The sequence below is a fragment of the Setaria italica genome, chromosome II, assembly GCF_000263155.2.
Source record: "Setaria italica strain Yugu1 chromosome II, Setaria_italica_v2.0, whole genome shotgun sequence".
Lineage (NCBI taxonomy): Eukaryota > Viridiplantae > Streptophyta > Magnoliopsida > Poales > Poaceae > Setaria > Setaria italica.
The window spans coordinates 2,919,315-2,939,735 of NC_028451.1; the positions used below are offsets into that span (position 1 = coordinate 2,919,315).

A 20,421-nucleotide genomic window follows, 5' to 3' on the forward strand; every position below is an offset into this window, starting at 1 on the left:
AAAAGGACTCCCATAAACAGATAATGGACCCGTCATCTAAATTAGAAGGTTTTTTTTCCAGAAGATTGGGGCCAGCATATGGACAAGACACAAATTTAAAAAATACACAAAAACTGAAATTAATAATATTAAACATACCTTGGACTTACAACACATTAATAATATGTACACATGTGAACACTCATGCATGCCTCCAAGTGTTTGCGTTGATGCTACTGTTCCACGCTGTTCAGTTATTAGATTAATACGTAGTTCAAATTCAGCGATGTATGTCTAGTCATTAGACTGATACCCAGGTGGCACCACGCAGTAGACCGTACATGAAGAAGCGTCCACGTGCTATAGGGTTGTATATGGGCCCGAACTATTACAAGAAGAAACAAAAGAATTTGAATTTTTCTAGAATAAAAGGCACCAACAAAATTCGTTAGCTGTGAGATTCCTGTGACCCACGGCAGAAATTGGAAGGCGAGTGGAGTTAGGAAAGCTATCGGCCTGGGGTCCAAGTCGATCGGCCTGATTCTTCCTTTTATCCTCTTTGCCCAACTTCATCGTCAAGTCTCCTGTAATATTCTGGAAGTTTATTTTCACATGCATGTGGGCTGGCATGTCGATAGCTTCGGGATGAGGTTGATCCTTGATGTGTTTCTAAATCTCCGCTTGATCCTCTTTTGATCCTTCTTTGTTCCCGAGCTCATCTTGCTATATCCTTGCAAACTTAGCCCTTAAGTAATCTTAGAGGACTGCTTGTCAAAAATGAGTGTCGGAGGAGGCCAGAAGACCCTTGGCCGATCGGCTTGGTCTTCACTAGGCCAATCAGCCTGGGCTCTTTCTGAGCCTGCTGGCCTTCGTCTTTGATAGGTTCGTTGCTCATTCGGGGTTTTATCCAAAAATATACATTTAGGTCCAATTTCCTGCAAAAATAGAATGTCCTTCAAAATACAATGCATATGCGAAGACGGGATTATTTCATGTGCCAAGTGACGGGTTAGTATAAGAATATGTATGAAACACCACTTAAATAGCACTAAAAGTGTGTCAATAGCGAGCGTCAACAGTAGCTCAAAGTGATTTTGCTACCTATTTTTATTTTAGAATTTTTTTATATATATTTAATTTTGGTTGTTAAAATAGGCTTGGCCCACATATATATAGAATTGGATTGGCCTCTAAATTTATGGACTCATGAAAAATTCTAACATGAGCTGAGCCCATAAATAAATGGGCCTGCAGCTAGGTTGCCATGTCAGCATCCACGTTGGCAGTCACGTCACCTTGATTGACCTAGTGTTGATGTGGCGATTCAATCTGGGACGGATATCTATCCTATGTGGTGATGATTTGTGAAGTTTATTTTGTCACTAATTTTGGGCTTGGGTTGTGCTAGCAGGCCTATGGCCACGTGGATGATGATTTGTGACATTTATTTTCGACACTAATTTTGGGTCTGGGTTAGGCTAACAGGCCTATGGCTAAGTGGATTTGGAAGTTCTATGATGTTTTTTGGCTCGTCATAAAACGGAAAACGGTTTTATGATGAAAGTTTTTTCGTCACCGATAAAATCAGTTATGTGACGTTTTTGACCATTTTAGCATAGCAGTACAAACTTGACACTCCATTTTTGAGCAACCGAATTTCGTCATAAATTCGTCATAAAGGAAGTTTTGTGACGAATTTTGCTTTCACAGTGATGAAAGTCATTCGTCACCAAAGCTACGATTTCCACTGGTGACAGTACAGTATCATGTGACCTCTAATGCCTAGGATCGGAGTAGATGATATTACTCCCTCTGTTTTAGGTATGGTATGACTGGGCACGATCTTACAAATTATATTTTGACCATTCACTTATCTTACATTATATTGTTTATGGTTATAAACTTAAAATCATTGTCCAACCATATTACATTATAAAGAAATAAAAAATTGATAGTTAAATTATTAGTCAAATATTATAAAGTTTGAATATTCCTGTGTGCGCTTACAAATAAAAATGGACCGAGGTCCACTTTTATCTCTCTCTCCTCCTACATGACCAACAATTAATGTGAGCGTGGCTCAGCCGGTAAGGTTTCTTGTGGTGGATCCTGCCCACCAGGGTTCGAGTCCTCGACTCGCGCTGGTGCTCGCATTTTTCTGGATTTATTCTAGGATTTAACCATCACTATTCTTTCAGTGGTAGGCGATATGCCTATCGACAGCGAGGCGCCAGTGGTGACTTTGTCAATCTCGAGGATTTGTCGGCTCAGCCTTTGAAGGTGCTCATAAGGGGTAGGGTTGAGTGTGTGTTCATAGGGACGAGTATACATGTGCGTGCATGTATGTGAGCGTCTGCGTATGTACTGTGTGATTCGGAAAAAAAATGTGCAAGATGTTCATTGAGAGCAATTAATGTGACAAGCAATGAATATAGAAAAGCAATTACTCGATTTCCCGGATTAACATGCAACGCACGGCAGGTTCCTAGATTTCCCGGATCTCAAACCGGCCCGTGCTCTCTCATCTTAATAGTATATTAGCACACTCAAGTTAACAATTAAGGCCCATGATTCACGGGTGCTAACATGCGCCGCGGGCGGCTGCTGCGACCATATCACTCGAGATGATGAACACACAACAAAAATAATAAGTCACTGTCAACCTCCAAGAAACGGACGGTTGACAATCCACGGGACGTTGCTGCTCCTGAGTCCTGCCCTACTACAAGTGTCTGAGCAGCCGGGCCAGCGACGCGAGCACGATCGATGTGACAGATTACATTCTCATTATCCGTGTAATATAATGTACGTTTGAGTCGCTATACCTTTGTGTGTACAGTAGCTAGAAACCGGCTACTTATTGTTGAGATCGATGCAGAGCCACACACACACAGGCATCGCATCGCATTGGCGCGAAGTCACGTCACGTTCCTGCAACTTGGACTCGTGGCTGCTTGACGCTGGCCACACGTTTAGCGTTATTAGCATGAAAAAGTTTCCATCCGGGAGACCCATGATGTCTAAAACGACTTTAATTTGTTCGTAACTTCATATGAGTCTGAGTATAGTCAAGCACGCATGTACGATCTGTGTTTATATTAACACCCACAGAAATGCAAATGTATTACATATACTTCCTCACTTCCAAATTGCAAGTCGTTTTGATTTTTCTAAATTCATACATATTGTTATTATGCACCTAGATATACACTATATCTAGATGCATAATAATATCTATGAATCTAAAAAAAGCTAAAATCAACCACCTACAATTTGGAACAAAGGGAGTATGATATATGCATCATGTACTCAGATTATGAACTTAGCATCTGTGCAAGTATGTTGTGCGGCCCACTCTCAAGTTGCAGCACATTCATGCTTCCAATTCCAAGCATGTATATATTGTGCTCAAATTTTTAACACGCCCTTGATGGACGTGGACAAATGCCGTACCTGAAAAAAACCCGCACATGAGAAACAACAATGTACATGATATTTGTCGACGAGGTTAAGCCAGCATGGGGCCAGAGACCACTACAACCGTGTGGTGTCCGTGTACTTAAGGTGTGTTTAGTTGAACCGTAGCTTTTGCAACAGTGGATGTGAGCTGTGGGCTATAGAAAAGCTATGGTTGGTTGTGGGCTGTGAGAAAGCTGAAAGCCGTTTGGTGAAACAACTGTGGCTTTTTGGAAACACTTACGAGCGGACCCCACATGTTATTCACAGTCCACCCCGCTGAAATCCTTCCTCTCTCACTGACGAGTGAACCCCACTTGTCAGTATCTTCTTCTTCCTCTTGACGCACAAATCGATAGGAGAAGGGAGGAGGGGAGCCACATGTGGCTCCGGTGGCCGCCGACGAGGCCTTCCCGGTGGCTGAGCGCCCACGGCGTCGGAGCTCGCACCCGCGGTCGGAGGAGCTCGCGTCGGAGGCCCCCGTGGCGTCTGAGCTCGCGCCCGCGGCCGAAGGAGCTCATGCCCGTGGCGTCGGAGGCACCCACGGCCAGAGGAGCTCGCGCTCGCGGCGTCAGAGCGGAGGGCCGAGCTTGCTGGCGGCGGCGGACGGGGATAGAAGGGGTGGGTAATTTTTTCGAAGATTCCCACCTCCACAGCAGGTAAAAGTAAGGGAAGCTCATGTGAGTTTTGTACTAAGGAAAAGTAGCTTTGGCCTAAAACACCTGTGGGTTTGTCATCCCTTTAGTTGGCTTTTGACTTTTTGAGAAGCAAAAATAGGTTGGGAAGCCCAACCAAAGGAACCGTTAATTAATTATGGGACATAGAGATCTACTCCCTTCGTTCCAAATTATAAGTCATTCCAACTTTCTTGAGAGTCAAAACATTTTAAGTTTAACCAAGTTTATACAATAAAGTATTAACATTCATGATACCAAATAAGTACCATTAGTTTTTTTATTAAATATATTTTCATAGTATATCTATTCGGTGCCATAAATGTTTGTGATCCTCTTTATAATTTTGATCAAAAGAAAGTTGGAATGACTTATAATTTGGAACGGAGGGAGTACAATACAAACTCTATCCAATTCTTGACTACTCAAGTAAAATTTAACATATTTGTACGGATATTTAATTTCACGAGAAAAACTAATAATAACGTTGTATTTCTCTTGTGTGCAGTGCCATCTTTCCCTTCCCACTCCGAACTACTAGCGCGCGGGGCCATCATGTTGCTTTCTTTCGCCTTCATTTCCCTTTCTCTCGTGACAGCCGTCCTTTTCTGCTATCCACAAACCAAAGTAAATTAACCTATCCATGACTTGAGGCTTCAGGTTTCTTTTCCTCTTTTCCTCCGGCCCACTTGATTGCTTCGGTGCATCGATCAGTTGAAAAATCTGGCTGGACACTTGCATTGCATGCTGACCTAGCTATATATCCATTTAACTACATTCTGAACACTCTGAAGAGGATGTTCAAGGTTTTTTTTTCCGTTTTTGTCATGAAAGATCTTAAACCGGTGTTGCTATCAATTCCAAGTGCATTTATATTTTTTTTCTGACGACTCTTTCAAAGATTCATTCTTATCTGCTAATGCAATGGGGCGCAGATCTTGACTTCACCATATACTTAATTCTCATGTACCATTCTTACACCATATTAGTTGTTGACTACTGATGGAAATTATGCACATCATGCATGCATCATCACAAGCTTCGCTCAGGTCCCGTACGTTACGGAGGAAATTGGTCGATAGGAAGCAAAATAGTTCGGTTACCCTTAGGGACTAATAACCAACAAAAAAAATCCACGTTAGTCTCAGTTCTCAAATGAATGACTTGGAGGCTTGGAGCCATAGTAAGATTTGAATAAGTATGTGAAGTGCAGTTATATTAGTCAATCCTATAACCACTTAATTGGTTGCATATTATTTGAAAACATTTCATACCCATGCTTTTCTTCCTTTTGCTCTCAATGCAAGCTAGGTTGTAAAAGATTGGGTTTCTCCAAAGCCAAGGACGGAAGGAAAGGGGAGAAAACAAATGTTTAAAGAATATAAGGTCCGGCACCGTCCACGCATCCACATCACATGCACAGTTTCTCGTACTATTGCTAACTTATATAAGTAACCAGAGCTCTCCCAGTATACATACATGTAGTAGACGTTGCTTAGGCAGGAGACTTACATATATACATGATATATATATGTTGTGTGTGATGCAAGAACAAACAAAAGCAACAATATCTTTTTGTGTAACCTTTCTTTATCATGAGGTGTCGAGATTAACATAAGCAATGTCACTAGCTAACTAGTCAACTCTAGCTTGTATAGGGATGAGTGGATTCAAGGATAAAAGATTAGCAAATGGTTCAATAGTTTACATGAGATATATGTAGCAGGATAGATGGGAAGGCAAGTTGTCTCCATCCCTTTAATTTTGCTTTGTTAATTAACCTTGTGTGGTCTCAAATGTTGGCAGGGTCCATTCCTTTTTCATACAGTATTATCTAACATATGCAAGAGGGGTATATGCTATGTCTGTTGCGATTTAACTTGATGACATGGACATGTGTGTGTCTTGAATATTCAAAAGAGTGTGTGAGAGAGAAAAAAAAACATAATAAAGGGCTGGTGATAGTTGTTGTCGATCAGTAAGGTTTGCTACAAAATTTCATAATATTATACTGATCACTATTGGTACTAGATCCAATGATTGAATTGCATGGTGCCTGATATCATGAAAGATTCTTTAGATCTTCATTTTTCTAGGACTTAATTAATAAGGCTCAATAATGTATTCGCTCAACTTTCTGTAGTCTTTCATATTTCTTAGCCGAATGGCGAGGCAATTTTCTTTTACGACAGCTATCAGTGAAAGAACTATAGAAAATTAAAGAACATGCACTATTTTCGGTTATGCACTTTAGTGTAGGCGGGGCAAAAGAGCTTACTTTATTTATTTGTTAGCCAAAATTTGGTACCATTATCTGAACCAAATTAGTTTCCTCTCCTTATTTTTTTTTACCGAAGTCGTGCTGGGTGCGAGCTACTCAGGTGCTCTAACTATTAGTAGGTTAGAGACCCTTTCGCATTTCCTCACCTTATTATTTTTACTAACACTTAATTAGTGTACATAAAGAGAGGCACTTGATGCTAACACTTTGTGTATATATAATGCCAAACTTGTTGGCCTCACCTGGCTCTGGCTGCTACCCCAAAACATCATGTCCCTGTCGATATATCAACGAGTTATGTCATCCGAGAACTGACCTACCTTGCCACCTCACCATTTTGTTTGGCTACAAATATGCATCCAACCGAATAAATTGCATGTCGGCTCAAAAGCTAAAAACAAAATTTATTATACACATAGTACTGCATGTATATTGTAAGAAAAAAAGATCATATGGAAGGATCAACTAACGCATTAATTTGCCACGGGAAATACATTTTTCTTTATCAAGATAAAATTTTTTAAAAGAACAACATGTTCTAATTAACTCGCTCCCGTGATGGCGACACAAAACTCATCCTTTTTATTGGCCCGCCCTCTATCCAAGTATCCCTAAAAATACATTTAGTCACTAGGGATATTTTGGCAATTGATGAAATATTTTCAGAAACATTTTTACATGATCAGAAGAGCCCCCATGAGAAAATGAGTTTCACATCACTTTACATGTTTGGCCAACAGATCTACGCCCCAAAAGGCCAGTTTGTGGGTTTTGTGGTGCACTGTGCACCTTCCCCTACCACACCAGTTATCACCCTGCTTTTGTTGCAAAATCACCATGCTCCCACAGTCCCATGCATGCATGCTCAATAAACTAAAGCAATCAACACACAGAACTTAGGTCCTCCACAGTGTTTAGCCTCAAGTGATGCTTCAGATGCACAGTACAACTGCCGATGCCAGAGCTAAGAAAAAGGGGAGCGATGAACCTGCAGTACAGGCATCGATGCCCAGTGACTAAAACAAACCAGCAGAAAATGGAGGCATCACAGATGGTGAGATCTTGTTGGAGGGGATAAACAAAGCTGCGGAGTGATACAGGTGGCGACTAGAATAGTGAGGCGAGGGCCCCACGCATGGATGGAGGGCATGTGCACAGTGCAGAGGGCAGCTCCCGCTGGCCGGCCATTGGGCGCCGATCGGACGTGCGCGCGAGCCCACCCGCGCGGGCCGCGTGGATCGCCGCCCCCCGGCTCGCACACTGCTACAAGTGTACGCACCCGGTCTATACACCCATCGCCTCCATCCTGCGTTGACCTGAGGGAGAGGATTTGGGGCTTGGAAATACTACTGCCTTGCTTGGCGGTCATGATTGACTTTATGACGGTTATAATAAGGAACTCGTTGTACTTTATCCTAAGTCAACTCGACTTTTATATGATTGAATGTAGATTTATTCAGATTTTATGGTCTTCACTCTTCAGTTTCATTACATCTCCTATCCGCTCCAGATCCGTAGCTTGCGTTGGGTTCCTCCTCTATGCTCGATCTTCTTCAGCAAAGCCGTTTTTCTTCTTATCATTAAAATTCATATGCATGCTTTTTTAGATGACATAACCATCGTAAGCTAATTTTTGTGTATATATATTGGGTAGTCCATTTGTTTAAAAGCAACGACCTTCGTTTAAATTTTTTACTGGTAAGGTTATTGATTCAACTTTTTTCTCAACAAGTGACAGTCACACATTTTTGCCAAAAAAATTGTGAGATCAAATTAGCCACGATTAAACAGTAAAGTTCTACTGATGAAAAGTTGCCTATGATAAATGAGGTGAGATGGGAAAGAGTAAAATAGCATAGCATTTAGCATGCATGGTTAGTGATTACGATGGCAGAGATAAGTTTCGTGATGCCTTTTTAGCACAGCTTCGGCTCCAAGAATTCTTCGAGAGGGGTATTCCTAGCTCCGAAGCCGGAGCTGGGGATATATTGAGATATTTATATGAGCCCTTTTGATTTGAATTTAGACTAAAAATATATATAACCTACTTTATTTTGATTTACAAACTCTATAATTAACTTGGAGATTGGAGCTGACTTGTATCAATGGGCTGCTTCAACTTTTCTCAACAAGTAAACAAGCCACGCTCTTTTTTTTTTGGCAAAAAATGAGAGACCAAATAAGCCATGTATAAATATGAAAGTTTTTACCCAAGAAAAGCCACCTACATTAAATGAAGTAAGATGCCAAATACTCCCTCCGTCCCACATTACTATTCGTCTTGGCTTTTCTAGATACACAGTTTTTGCTACGTATCTAGACATACATACATCTAGATCCACATCAAAAGTTTTGTATCTAGAAAAGCTAAAACGAATAGTAATTTGGAACGGAGGGAGTAGTAAATTGATGTATCATTAAACATGTGTATTTACACTAGGATGGAGGGAGTCCAGTTGTCCTAAGTCAAAAAATCCAATCGTAAAAGTAGTGAAATATTACAAAGCTAAAAAAGGTTAGGCATGCATTAGCTAGTTTAGCACGGGGCCTGGTAGAAACCAATCTTGATCACGAACCAAGACCAAAAGTGGCAAGCATTACTGTCAACACAATCAAAAGGGTGCCACCTTGACACTTTCGTGTTATCCCAAACAGTGAAAGCAACCAGCACTATGCAATCATGTTGTGGTTTTATTATACTTAATTATTCTAATAGTTTCTCCAGCACTTTTCAAACTGTTTCATCAACACCCGTGTTTAGAAAATCCAAACCTTCTACTGTATCTTCCACCTTTATCCTCCTTTTTACATTTCTATAAATTTGAACTGGCAAATTCAAATGAACAAATGACAAAACACCCAAAAAAAAGGAAGCATCACAGTTTCTCAAATAAGGGCTAGTCCATAGACCCAGTCTTGTCACCCGTGACAGCAGGAGACACTGCACAGTAAGCGCAGAATCTTCCCCAAAAATACAAATAAAAAATCATGAAGAAGCCAAGACGGAAGGGAAAAAAAAAAGAAAAAAAACGCAGAAGAAAAAGAGCTGAGAGAGAGCAAGCTGAAAGCTGAAGGCCTCCGCAGCTGCTCGTTCCCCTCTCTTCTTCCTCAGATAAGGAGGCCCCAGGCCCGGGAAAAAAGCTGCGATTTTTTTCCTTAATCAGTCCGAGCGCTCAGCCGCTTACCAGGAGCAGCAGGAGGTATGATTCTCGCATTGCTCGCCTCCCGCGTTCCCCCACGATTTTTGCTGTTTTTTCGAGCTCCTCTTGCAAGTTTTGTCGGGTTGGAATCGAAGGGTTGAGCCGGACGCGAGTTTTAGCAAGTCCCTTCGATTGCTGGGGAATTTCTGAGTGGATCCCGTTGGGCTACTTCGTCCTCGCCGCCGATTCGCGAGAGGAAGCAGGTCCTTGGTTTGCTCCTGGTAGATCCCGTTGGGCTGATGGATTTGGTTGGCGCTGGGCTAAAAACTGTTTTTGGTTTGCCCTTTTTATGCTCTGGTTGCTGCTGCAACTGCAACAATAATTCCCCCCTTCTCCTTTCCCCTTTGGTTTTGGTCCTATAAAAGTTGTTTTTTCTTTGGTGTGAAGGATATCGGTTTTTTGTTGCTGATTGGGTTGTTTTGATCTATCGCAGGCGGACAAGCTAGGTTTAACTGCTTCCTTGGGCATAAAGATCCACTGACTATCTTGGGAAAAATCCAATCTTTTTCTGTACTGTTTTCTTCATGGGAAAACCTCCTTCGTGGGGTGCATAAACTGCGCGGTCAGAAGGAGTGCACGCCGCCTTTTCCGGAGAAGGAGACTGGGAACTACTATCAGTCTCTGCTACGATCCATGTCAAGAACCATGGCTGTTCACTTGCCATGAAGCTGCATGAACTGGAGGCACCTGAATGCTGTGGATTGTTCCTATGCAGATGATTGGATCAGTGGTGTCAGGCTTTGGGGGTTTTGATCAGATGTTGTATGATTAATAGCAGGATTGTTTGAGAGCCCAGAGTTTGCGTACAGTTTCTTTTCTGTTAACTGGTACGGTTTTCAACTGATCTGCCTGCGCAGGAAGGCATTCTCTTTTTTGCCGTGCCATGGATGTCACGGAAGTTCAGCAGGGCATGCGATCTATGGATGCCAGAGGCGGTGCGCCTAATCTTTTCCATGCCCTTGGACCAGCACTCCTGATATCTATGGGGTACATTGATCTCGGAAAGTGGGTGGCAGCAGTGGAAGCTGGTTCTCGGTTCGGATTCGACCTTGTTCTGCTGGCTCTCATTTTCAACTTCACTGCCATTGTATGCCAGTACCTTGCTGCTTGCATTGGCACTGTCACAGGGAAGAATCTTGCAGAGGTATTGGTTTACCTGTGTTGTTCCTTGGTTTTGCTGACTTCTCTTGAGATATAGTTCACTCAACATTTTTTCCATTTCACAAATCACAATGCTCATGGTGGTTTGATGTTGAATTGGACCTGAAGGAACTGAGAACATTAGAACTTAGGGACCATTTAGTAAATGCAGATTGTTGGTAAAGAAAATGGATCAGTGGACTACTATGTGAAAGAATGCTTTTTTCTCTTATGATTCAATTTTAGTTCTGGATGTTGGAGATTTTTGGGAATGATGGAAAATGAACTTAATCTTAGGGTTCTTTCTGTAGCTCACTTTAACAATGAACAACGTTTTGGAAAAACAATATCAAGCTTTCCTTGTAAATTTCCTTGCTTTGTCTAGTTTTGTAGCTTGTTCATGATATTCCTTTGAAGTTTGCTAACCTTTTCATGCTTTCACATGAAACAAAGATATGCCACCAAGAGTACAGCAAACCAACATGTGTCTTCTTGGGTATTCAAGCTGGATTATCATTGTTGACATCAGAACTGACTATGGTATTTACACGCTTCCGAGGAGTCTCCCTTTTCTTAGATGTTTAATCTGTGAATTCCCTTCCTTTCAGGCAGTGTTACATGCATTCTACATTGACAAAAATATTTAGCAAGTAGTTCCGAGTTTGGACATGCTATATTCTGATTTCTGTATCTGGATTCTTCAGATATTTGGGATAGCACTTGGATTCAACCTCCTCTTTGAATATGATGACCTCGTCACAGGGGTATGCTTTGCGATGGTTGTACCTAATCTGCTACCATATGCTATATCCCACCTGGTAAAATTACTACTTCAAAAAGGATACTTGCACAAAAATTGTGATATGCTGATGTGACTTTATGTTTGCTGGCTACTTACCCTTTATATCTACTCTAGGGAAAGAAGATGGCAGGGACAGTAAATGCCTGCATAGCAGGATTTGCACTTCTTTGTTATGTGCTTGGCTTATTGGTTAGCCAACCACAAATTCCTCTCACAATGAATGTAATGTTTCCCAAGCTGAGTGGTGAAAGTGCTTACTCTCTGATGGCGCTTCTTGGTGCAAACGTAATGGCACACAATTTTTACATTCATTCATCAGTTGTCCAGGTAAATTGTTTGATTAGTGCACTTGGACTTATAATTTAGTAGACAAGGGCTTGTCAGAAGTGGTTAAAACCATATAATGACATGCATGTGTTCTGGTTTGTTGTTTATAGGAGTTTGGAAACAATTAATATTCAGGCTGTTAGCAATATTACAATGATTAGACTTATTCCCATTCCAGTTTAATATTGGATACAGCTCATAAACTATATTTATTTACTTTACCAATTTCAATGAGTCGTGGGTAACACTGCAACAACAACAACAACAACATAGCCTTTCAGTCCCAAGCAAGTCGTGGGTAACACTGCATCCAAATAAAACTAGATGTGAAAAATCATGTTTCAATTGTTTGCATAATTTCATATGGTTGTTCCCTATGGGATCCATACTTTGTTCATCTACACACATTTTCCTCAACTTTTAGCAAGTTTGGTAGCTAATAGAATTTTGTGTCTTATTTTCGGCTTGGTAGCTATTACCCTACATCAAAATGGTGGCATTTGTAACTTTTCACATTATGCTTGGCGGATAATATTGACAAGCGCACTGAACGAAAGTAGCAACCGTTTGCACACCTGTGGTATTCGCTCAATTGTCTTCAGTTTCTATTTGTACTCTTAACCAAGAAACATTGCATTTGCAGGGTCAGAAAAGGTCATCTGCAGTTGGTCTTGGCGCCTTATTTCATGACCATCTTTTTTCGATCTTATTTATTTTTACTGGGATCTTTCTGGTGAATTATGTTCTAATGAACTCTGCAGCAGCTGAATCCACTAATACTCTTCTCCTCACCTTTCAAGATGTTGTGGAGCTAATGAACCAGGTTAGAATCTACAATTCCTACTTGTGTACCTGTGCTAAGTTTTGCTGAAAATCTCATTTAGAAGCAATCCTACTCTGTTATAGAACTGAACTTTTGGTTACTTTGCAGATTTTTGTAAACCCTCTGGCACCAACAATATTTTTAGTGGTTCTTCTCTTCTCCAGCCACATCATCACGTTGACATCTGTTATTGGTAGCCAAGTGATTTCGCAGCATTTGTTTGGTGTAAACATTCCACTTTCAGGGCATCATCTCATACTGAAGGGTTTTGCAATAGTTCCTACTCTGTACTGGGCAAAAGTCGCAGGTGCTGAAGGAATATACCAATTATTAATTATATGCCAGATTATTCAGGCCATGCTCCTTCCATCATCAGTCATCCCACTTTTTCGTGTTGCTTCATCAAGATCAATAATGGGTGCCCATAGAGTGTCTTTGCATCTGGAGATACTGGCTTTTCTTGCATTTCTCCTTATGCTATTTTCAAATATCATATTTGTGGCAGAAATGCTGTTTGGTGACAGTGGCTGGATGAACAATCTGAAAGGATATACTGGAAGCCCAGTGGTCCTCCCATATTCTGTTTTCATTCTAGTTGCCTGTATATCTGTTGCCTTTATGCTGTACCTGGCTGTCACACCATTAAAATCTGGAAGTAATGAAGCTGAATCGCAGGAATGGTCTGTACATTCTCAGAGAGAGCTCTTGTGTACTCAAGGAAGGGAAGAGGCTAAAGCGGACAATGTTTCATATGAAGAAGATCAGAGATCAGATGTTGATCCTTCTCCTAGAGATCTGGTGGACAACTATCCACAATCAGCCATGGAATATGCTGATACCTCTGACACTGCTGTCGAATCTGATCATGACTCTCAACAGTCTACTGCTTTTGCATCCACTATTCCTGAAACCTGCCCCTCCCCATCATTTACTCCTGAGGAGTCAAAATCTGTAGTTGCAGTCAACTGGCCAGAGCCTTTGGAGAAACTTTCTACCTCTACTGTGATAGAGGAAAGTACAGTAGAAAGTGTGGACTCTAGAAGCACGACTGAAAGGGATGTTTTAGTAGAAACAGATGTTCTCGCGGACAAGTATAAGGAAGATTTAAATGTGTTGGAGTCTGAGAAGTCTGTTGTTGGTAGCACCCCTTCTTGTGTATCTGATGATGGCCCTCCATCACTGATCTTCAGCAAGGGGAAAGGTTCAGATGCAGGCAATGGTAACGGGAGTCTGTCGAGGTTATCTGGTTTGGGTCGTGCAGCAAGGAGGCAGCTAGCAGCCATTCTTGATGAGTTCTGGGGGCATCTCTTTGATTACCATGGTAAGCTCACTCAAGAAGCTAGCACTAAAAAGTTTGATATCTTACTTGGGCTAGACCTTAGAGCACCTAGCTCAGCTGCAAGAACGGATAAACAAGCTATTGAAATCCCCAAGAGTCCGATGGTGAGAGACACAATGCGAGGGCCAGCTTTCATGCCAAGCTCAGTGGACCTGATGTCCCCTAAGAATGAGATGTCGAACTTAGAACTTACATATGGGCTTCAGAGGGGCACAAGCATGGGATCGTCAACCTGGTCTCAGGGTATGCAGCTTCCAAATACACAACTGCAGAGCTCAAGCAACAGCCTACTCGAGCAAAGTGCAAGACTAAACTCAAATTTTGGTGCGCCATCTTACTCGGACAACAATCAGTTCTACCAGCCTGCAACAATTCATGGGTATCAGCTTACTTCTTACTTGAAACAGATGAATGCCAACCGAAATCCTTACTCTAGCATGCCACTGGATCCTCAGCGGCTTCCAAAATCATCTGCGCCTGCTGCACCAACCTATGTTGATTCCATGATGCATTCTCGTAACCAGAATCTTCTTGCTTCACTGGGTGCTACTCCTTCCCAGATTGCAGCAACATCCCGCATAGGTTCAATGATGACAGAAAGATCGTATTATGATCCTTCCATTGTTGATGGGAGTGAAAGTGCTGGCTCATCTGCTTACTCAAAGAAGTATCACAGCTCACCTGATATTTCTGCAATAATTGCTGCAAGCAGAACTGCACTGTTGAACGAAGCAAAGATGGGTGGTGCCATTGGACCCCAGTCGTACCTTAGCAGGATGGCATCAGAAAGATCTCAATATGCAAACTCAATAGCCAGACCTGCAGCTCCCCTAGCGTTCGATGAACTTTCACCTCCTAAACTGCAAAGTGATATCTTCTCAGCACAGTCAAGTATGAGCCCTAGTGCTAGATCCCTTTGGGCTAAGCAACCATTTGAGCAATTGTTTGGCATGTCAAGTGCAGAGCTCAGTAAAGGCGACTTTAATCTTTCTGGCAGATCAGGTGGCATGGCCAAGGATGATTTCTCTTATAAGGAGTCTGAGATGAAGCTTCTTCAGTCCCTTAGGTTCTGCATTATGAAGCTCCTGAAGCTAGAGGGTTCAGGGGGGCTGTTTAAGCAAAGTGGTGGGCGTGATGAAGATCTAATCGATCGAGTTGCTGCAGCAGAGAGGCTATTGCTGCAAGGAACAACTGAGAATCAACTGCTTCATGGTGATCTTCAGCAACCATCTTCTGATCAGGCGGACATTCAGTATATGCGCACATTGCCCAACTGTGGAGAGGACTGCGTTTGGCGTGCTTCCCTTGTTGTTAGTTTTGGTGTCTGGTGCATCCGCCGAGTACTGGACATGTCTCAAGTGGAAAGCAGGCCTGAACTTTGGGGCAAGTATACTTATGTACTTAACCGTCTTCAGGTGAGTTTGTTTTAGTCCCAAACTAATTTAACTTTATACTCAATTTGGATGCATAACGTGCGAGCTTAATATGTAGTTCATACTAGCAATAATTCATTTTGTGATTCTTCTCTTAATTTGATGCAGGGAATCCTAGACCCTGCTTTCTCCAAGCCTCGGAGTGCCCTGACCATATGTGCTTGCCTTCAGAAAGACATCAGAGTGCTCAACAGTCCGGCACACAGTGGACTATCAGCAATGGGTCCCATTCCCATGCCTATCCGGGGCACCTTCACAACTGCAGCAGTGGTCCTGGAGATGATCAAGGATGTCGAGACAGCTGTCTCAGGCCGCAAGGGCAGGAGCGGCACGGCAGCTGGAGACGTCGCCTTCCCCAAGGGGAAGGAGAACCTGGCTTCTGTGCTCAAGCGGTACAAGCGGAGGCTTGCCAGCAAGGGACAGTAAGGCATTGGTCGACAGCGATTACAATTTTAGGGAGTTTGACCATTGTTCTCCAGGGACGTGCCATCAGCCTCCCGGAGTCCTGGATTTTTTCGTTGCACGACGTTTGCAGGGACCGGTCGCCTGATGACCAATCCCTTCCAGCAAGTTCTTTTTGGTGCTCTTTTTTTTTTTGGCATGTGATGTTGTATAAGGGTAACTACGTATGTGCACAAAAGGACCCCAAATTGTACAAGGAAAGGAAATGTAGTCTGCTGATGCAGCATTGTAAAGTCCACTCTCTGCAGGTTAACCCTTTTTGGGGCCTTCAAATGTTAGTGCCCTATGTTATCACCCCTGCAGAGAGGTTGCAAATACTGAACCACTCACAAATTTGCAGCCATCAAGAAATCATTTTGTAATCTCCTACATTTTGTTCAGAATTATTCCTTTTTTTTTTGCCCATTGTGCGATTCACTGTGACAATACTTCCCACGAAGTTCAGTGCTCATCTTTCTTCATTACAACTTTCATTTCTTTTCCTTCATTGCCTATGTATAATTTTTTATGATTGCAGCGCTCAACTGAATTTGTAAAAGCAGGTTACACTATGGGCTATGTTCATGCTATGAACTATTGTGATTCGTGAAGTTGAACCAAGTATCAGCATTCTTCATCGCAGCTCGCTTATTCTTCAACTGAAAAGTGATAGTTTGAGCGGCGAGAAATGCCATGGCGCTCCGGCCAGCAGACAGAGCAGTTGACCCACATCTCCAGGAGGTAGATGTTTTGCACGCTAGTAATACTTTATCGTATTCCCTAATGCTTCTCAATCCTACATAATTGTTGCAACTGATTGTAAGAACACTACAGGTTCGCCCGAGTATCATCCTTGATCTAAGTATAGATTGTGTCCACCCGAGTTTGCGCCGTTGCTACCTCTCACGCCTTCTCTGCTATATATTCACCGAGGAGAATAAGAACCACCGCAGATGGTGATAACTTTTTGAGCAGTGTCTGAATTTGTGGTTAATACTGAAGATGAGTTATTGCCATTACTACCAGTGCAACAGGAGGAAGGGATGGTAATATCTAATGTAAAATAAAGAGACACTATATTTTTCTATGCTTCAAAGCCACAGAACTATAACTGCTACTATTTTCCTTGTAAGCGAGAGAGTACATGAAAGCTCTGAGATATGTTTTTTTTCTTAAAAGTTTTTGCACACTAGGAGGGAGGACAAGCTAGTTCCAAAATGTGTTCCCCTTGCACTTCCATCTTCTAGGCTCAAATATCGGATGGAATTCTGTAGGTGTATGGACTCTTGGCAAACTAGTAACAATTTGCTCAAATGTAGTCTGCTGATGTAGCATTGCAAAGTTCAGGTAGGGGTCTTCAAGTGTTAGCACCCTATGTTACCTCCCAGCAGAGAGGTTGCAAATACTTAACAACTCACGAATTTACAGCTGTCACGAAATTGTTTTGCAAATCACTACATCTCGTTCAGGGTTATTTTGTTTTCTCATTGAACAGTTGGCTGTTCATCTCTCCTCAGTGTCTAGATTTTTGGGTTATCACAGGTAGATGCTGAATTGCTGATGGGCACTCAACTGAAATTTGTGAAAACCGCTCATACCGCAGGCTGTGTATTCATGTGATGAACCCTTGTGAATAGGACGTTCTCACAAAGAATTTCAGTTTTCCTTTATGTTTGATGCGAGAAATGTACTCTCTGTCTCTCTACATGGTTTGCAGAAGCAGAGCTGGGCGCCACATGGAATTGGAAGCTCTTCTCCTGCAGAGGGATTTACCTGTACTCCAGGAGTATCAGAATGGGATTCCTAAAGCTACTCTCCATCTGATGTTCCTTGATTTTCCGGAGAAAGCTTATCCGGTTCTGCACGATACATCATAGTGCAACCGGAGCAGACTCTCGACGACTACATGCTCCCCGACGCTCTGACAGCAGCAAGAAAGACGCCTGTAAAGGGACGCCCATGAGTGGAACAAAACCTCAGCCACATCGAGGTGCAGAGCGTGCTCTGCAAGCTAACATCACATTCCCTGGTGCTTCCCAATCTTATGTGACAGAGCATGGCTACCTTCTTTGTGATGGTACTACTAGATAACTTCCTCGAAGAGACGGTAATGGATTCAGCTTCTACGACACCCGATCCAATTTGGTTGGCCTAGTGTGGCTCATGAGTGCAGTGTACATGTTTAGTACCACCTTGCTAGTTGAGCAATGGTGGAGCCAACTTATAAGCCTTTGTCAATTAGCCATACCATCTTCGGGTTAACCTTTTACATGAAGCGAGGATGAAAGTATAAGCAATGTGCTATGTGTACGTATGCCTGCCCCTCAGAAGGATTAGGCGGTGTGACTATGGAGGGTGGGGTGTTACATTATATGCCCCAGAGGAGGATGGGAACAAGGACGCCTTGTGTGACAGCTTGTTAATTGTGCTGACTAGCAGCCAAAGATGAGTTTAATGACATTACTACCGCTAGGAGTGGATAACCCACCTTGAACAGGTTCACTTTGATAACAAGCTAGCTTGTCTCGGTTCGTTAAAGCTGAACAGGTGAATAAAAAGCTCGAGCTGAGCTGTCTGGCTCGCAAGCCAAACATTACTAATGTCACAAGGCTAAAGAGAGGCGTGGGTACAGCACTGTCCTGTTATTTTAGCAATGCCAATGATACAACCCATGACTAATTTACGAAAACCAGGCTTATAAACTACTATTACAAGAATCTCAATGATTTGAGACTTCAAGTAGATTTTACAATCCTAGGTCAAGCATATGGATTGGATAGCAAGTTTAACTTGCTCAAACTATAATAATACCATTGTGCCAATAAATTGGAATATGATATTGAAACAGTTTGCGAGTTGATGAGCTAGATGAGAAAGCAAGCTATAAGGGTCGAGCATGTGAATGAGTCAAGCTTACAACAAGATTTTTTTTTTGCCTGCACTAACTACATGCACAACATGAGGCTCTTGCAATCCTAGGGAGTATGTGCTTTTTGTTCTCTGGGATGCGCCATCGGACTCCTGAATACTGGATTTCTTTCGTTGCATAACGTTTGCAGGACCTGCCGACTGGTGATGTTTTGGCCCCCTTTCAGCAAGTTCTTTGCTTGTTTCTTTGGCATGTGTGATGTTGTATGAGGGTAACTACGCGTGTGCACAAAAAACAGGAAAGTGTACACGAGAAGGAAATTTTGTCTGCTGATGATGCATCTATGCTATAGTTGCAGATTGGAATTCTAGAGCTACTCTTACTCTGAAGTTCCTTGATTATTTGCTCCCCGACAGCGGCGAGGTTTACGTTGGTGGCTGCAGAAGAGCGAGGTAGAAGGTCTGTTCATGGCGGATGGCTCAGGCTCACGCTTTTCGCTCGGGTTCCTGTACGGAGACGGCCACTGGTAGAACCAACCTGCACAGTCATCGAGGTCAATCTGCTCTACGAGGCAACATCACCTTTTCCCTGACGCTTTCCAATCCTATCCTGACGCTTTCCAATCCTATGTACTAGCGGTCATCCACATGCATGTCACCACATTTCCTTCTAGCCCTATACAATCCTTACAGCACTTCTCTGCTCTGGACTCAGCTTCTTATATGCCCCAGAATCCCAAATAGAAGGATGAGAAGAAACACATGTGTGTGACAACTTGTGCACAAGAGCAGGTGTGTGCCACTGGTGGTCAGAACTTGAGATGAGTTAATTACATTACTACCGGTAGGAGTGGATTTTACAACTTAGGTGAAACTTATGAGTTGGCCAGCAAGTTCTTTGCAAGATAACCTTTGTAGAAGAAAAGAATATGTAGTCTGCTGATGTATCATTGTAATAAAGTCCAGTAGGGGCCTTCTAATGTTAGCGGTTAGCTCTCTATGCTATCTCCCTGCAGAGGGGTTGCAAATACTGACCAACTCACGAATGTTCAGCTGTCAAGATATCATTTTGCAAATAGCTACATTTCGTTCAGTATTATTTCTTTTTCGTCCTCATTGTACAATTCACCCAACTAGAAGTTCTTTTCCGTGGAGCTCACTGTTCATCTTTCCTCAGTGCATAGAGTTTTGAGTGATCACAGGTAGATGCTGATGCACTCAACTAAAAATTTCAGCTAGCTTTCCTTTGATCTGGGAAACTGAACCTCAAGCATCAAAATGATGAAGTTCTGTACTCCCTACATGGACGTATCATTGCAGCTCTTGTCCTGCAGAGGGACTTGGCTGTATTCTTGTAGTCGCAGGGAATGGGATTCTGAAGCTATTCTTCACACGAAATTTCTTGGTTGATTTTGCACTCGGAACTCACTGCAGAAAATTGTATCATGTTCTTCACGAGAGACATCTTTTGCAAACAGAGAAGCACCCTAGCATGCCGACGGTGGAGCAGATTCTCAACGACTACATGCTCCTTGATAAAGAGCGAGATGACAGTAAGGAAGGACACGCAGATGAAGGCCCTGTTGGATTGAGGGTAGGATTAGGAAAGCACTCGTTGTAATAAGAGTAGAACTCCTCTAGTCATATCCGACTAGTAT

At 42.4% G+C, this 20,421-nt stretch overlaps 1 protein-coding gene across 1 annotated transcript; it reads left to right on the top strand.

The window, feature by feature from the left end:
* Positions 1 to 9,399: 9,399 nt before the first annotated feature.
* On the top strand, positions 9,400 to 16,316 carry LOC101769406 (protein ETHYLENE-INSENSITIVE 2). Its single transcript, XM_004955428.2, has 8 exons — positions 9,400 to 9,590; positions 10,024 to 10,734; positions 11,184 to 11,270; positions 11,435 to 11,548; positions 11,647 to 11,859; positions 12,503 to 12,682; positions 12,791 to 15,436; positions 15,563 to 16,316. Exons 2-8 carry the CDS (start codon positions 10,474 to 10,476, stop codon positions 15,878 to 15,880), a joined length of 3,819 nt encoding a protein of 1,272 aa, XP_004955485.1. The 5' UTR covers positions 9,400 to 9,590; positions 10,024 to 10,473; the 3' UTR covers positions 15,881 to 16,316.
* Positions 16,317 to 20,421: the final 4,105 nt, after the last annotated feature.

What these genes read in the sequence shown, in the direction of transcription:
- LOC101769406 (XM_004955428.2), top strand. Translation starts at nt 10,474, where the DNA reads ATGGATGTCACGGAAGTTCAGCAGGGCATGCGATCTATGGATGCCAGA. An exon ending in TGACATCAGAACTGACTATG is followed by an intron (nt 11,271 to 11,434) that starts GTATTTACACGC and finishes TGGATTCTTCAG; the next exon opens with ATATTTGGGATAGCACTTGG. An exon ending in ATGTACTTAACCGTCTTCAG is followed by an intron (nt 15,437 to 15,562) that starts GTGAGTTTGTTT and finishes AATTTGATGCAG; the next exon opens with GGAATCCTAGACCCTGCTTT.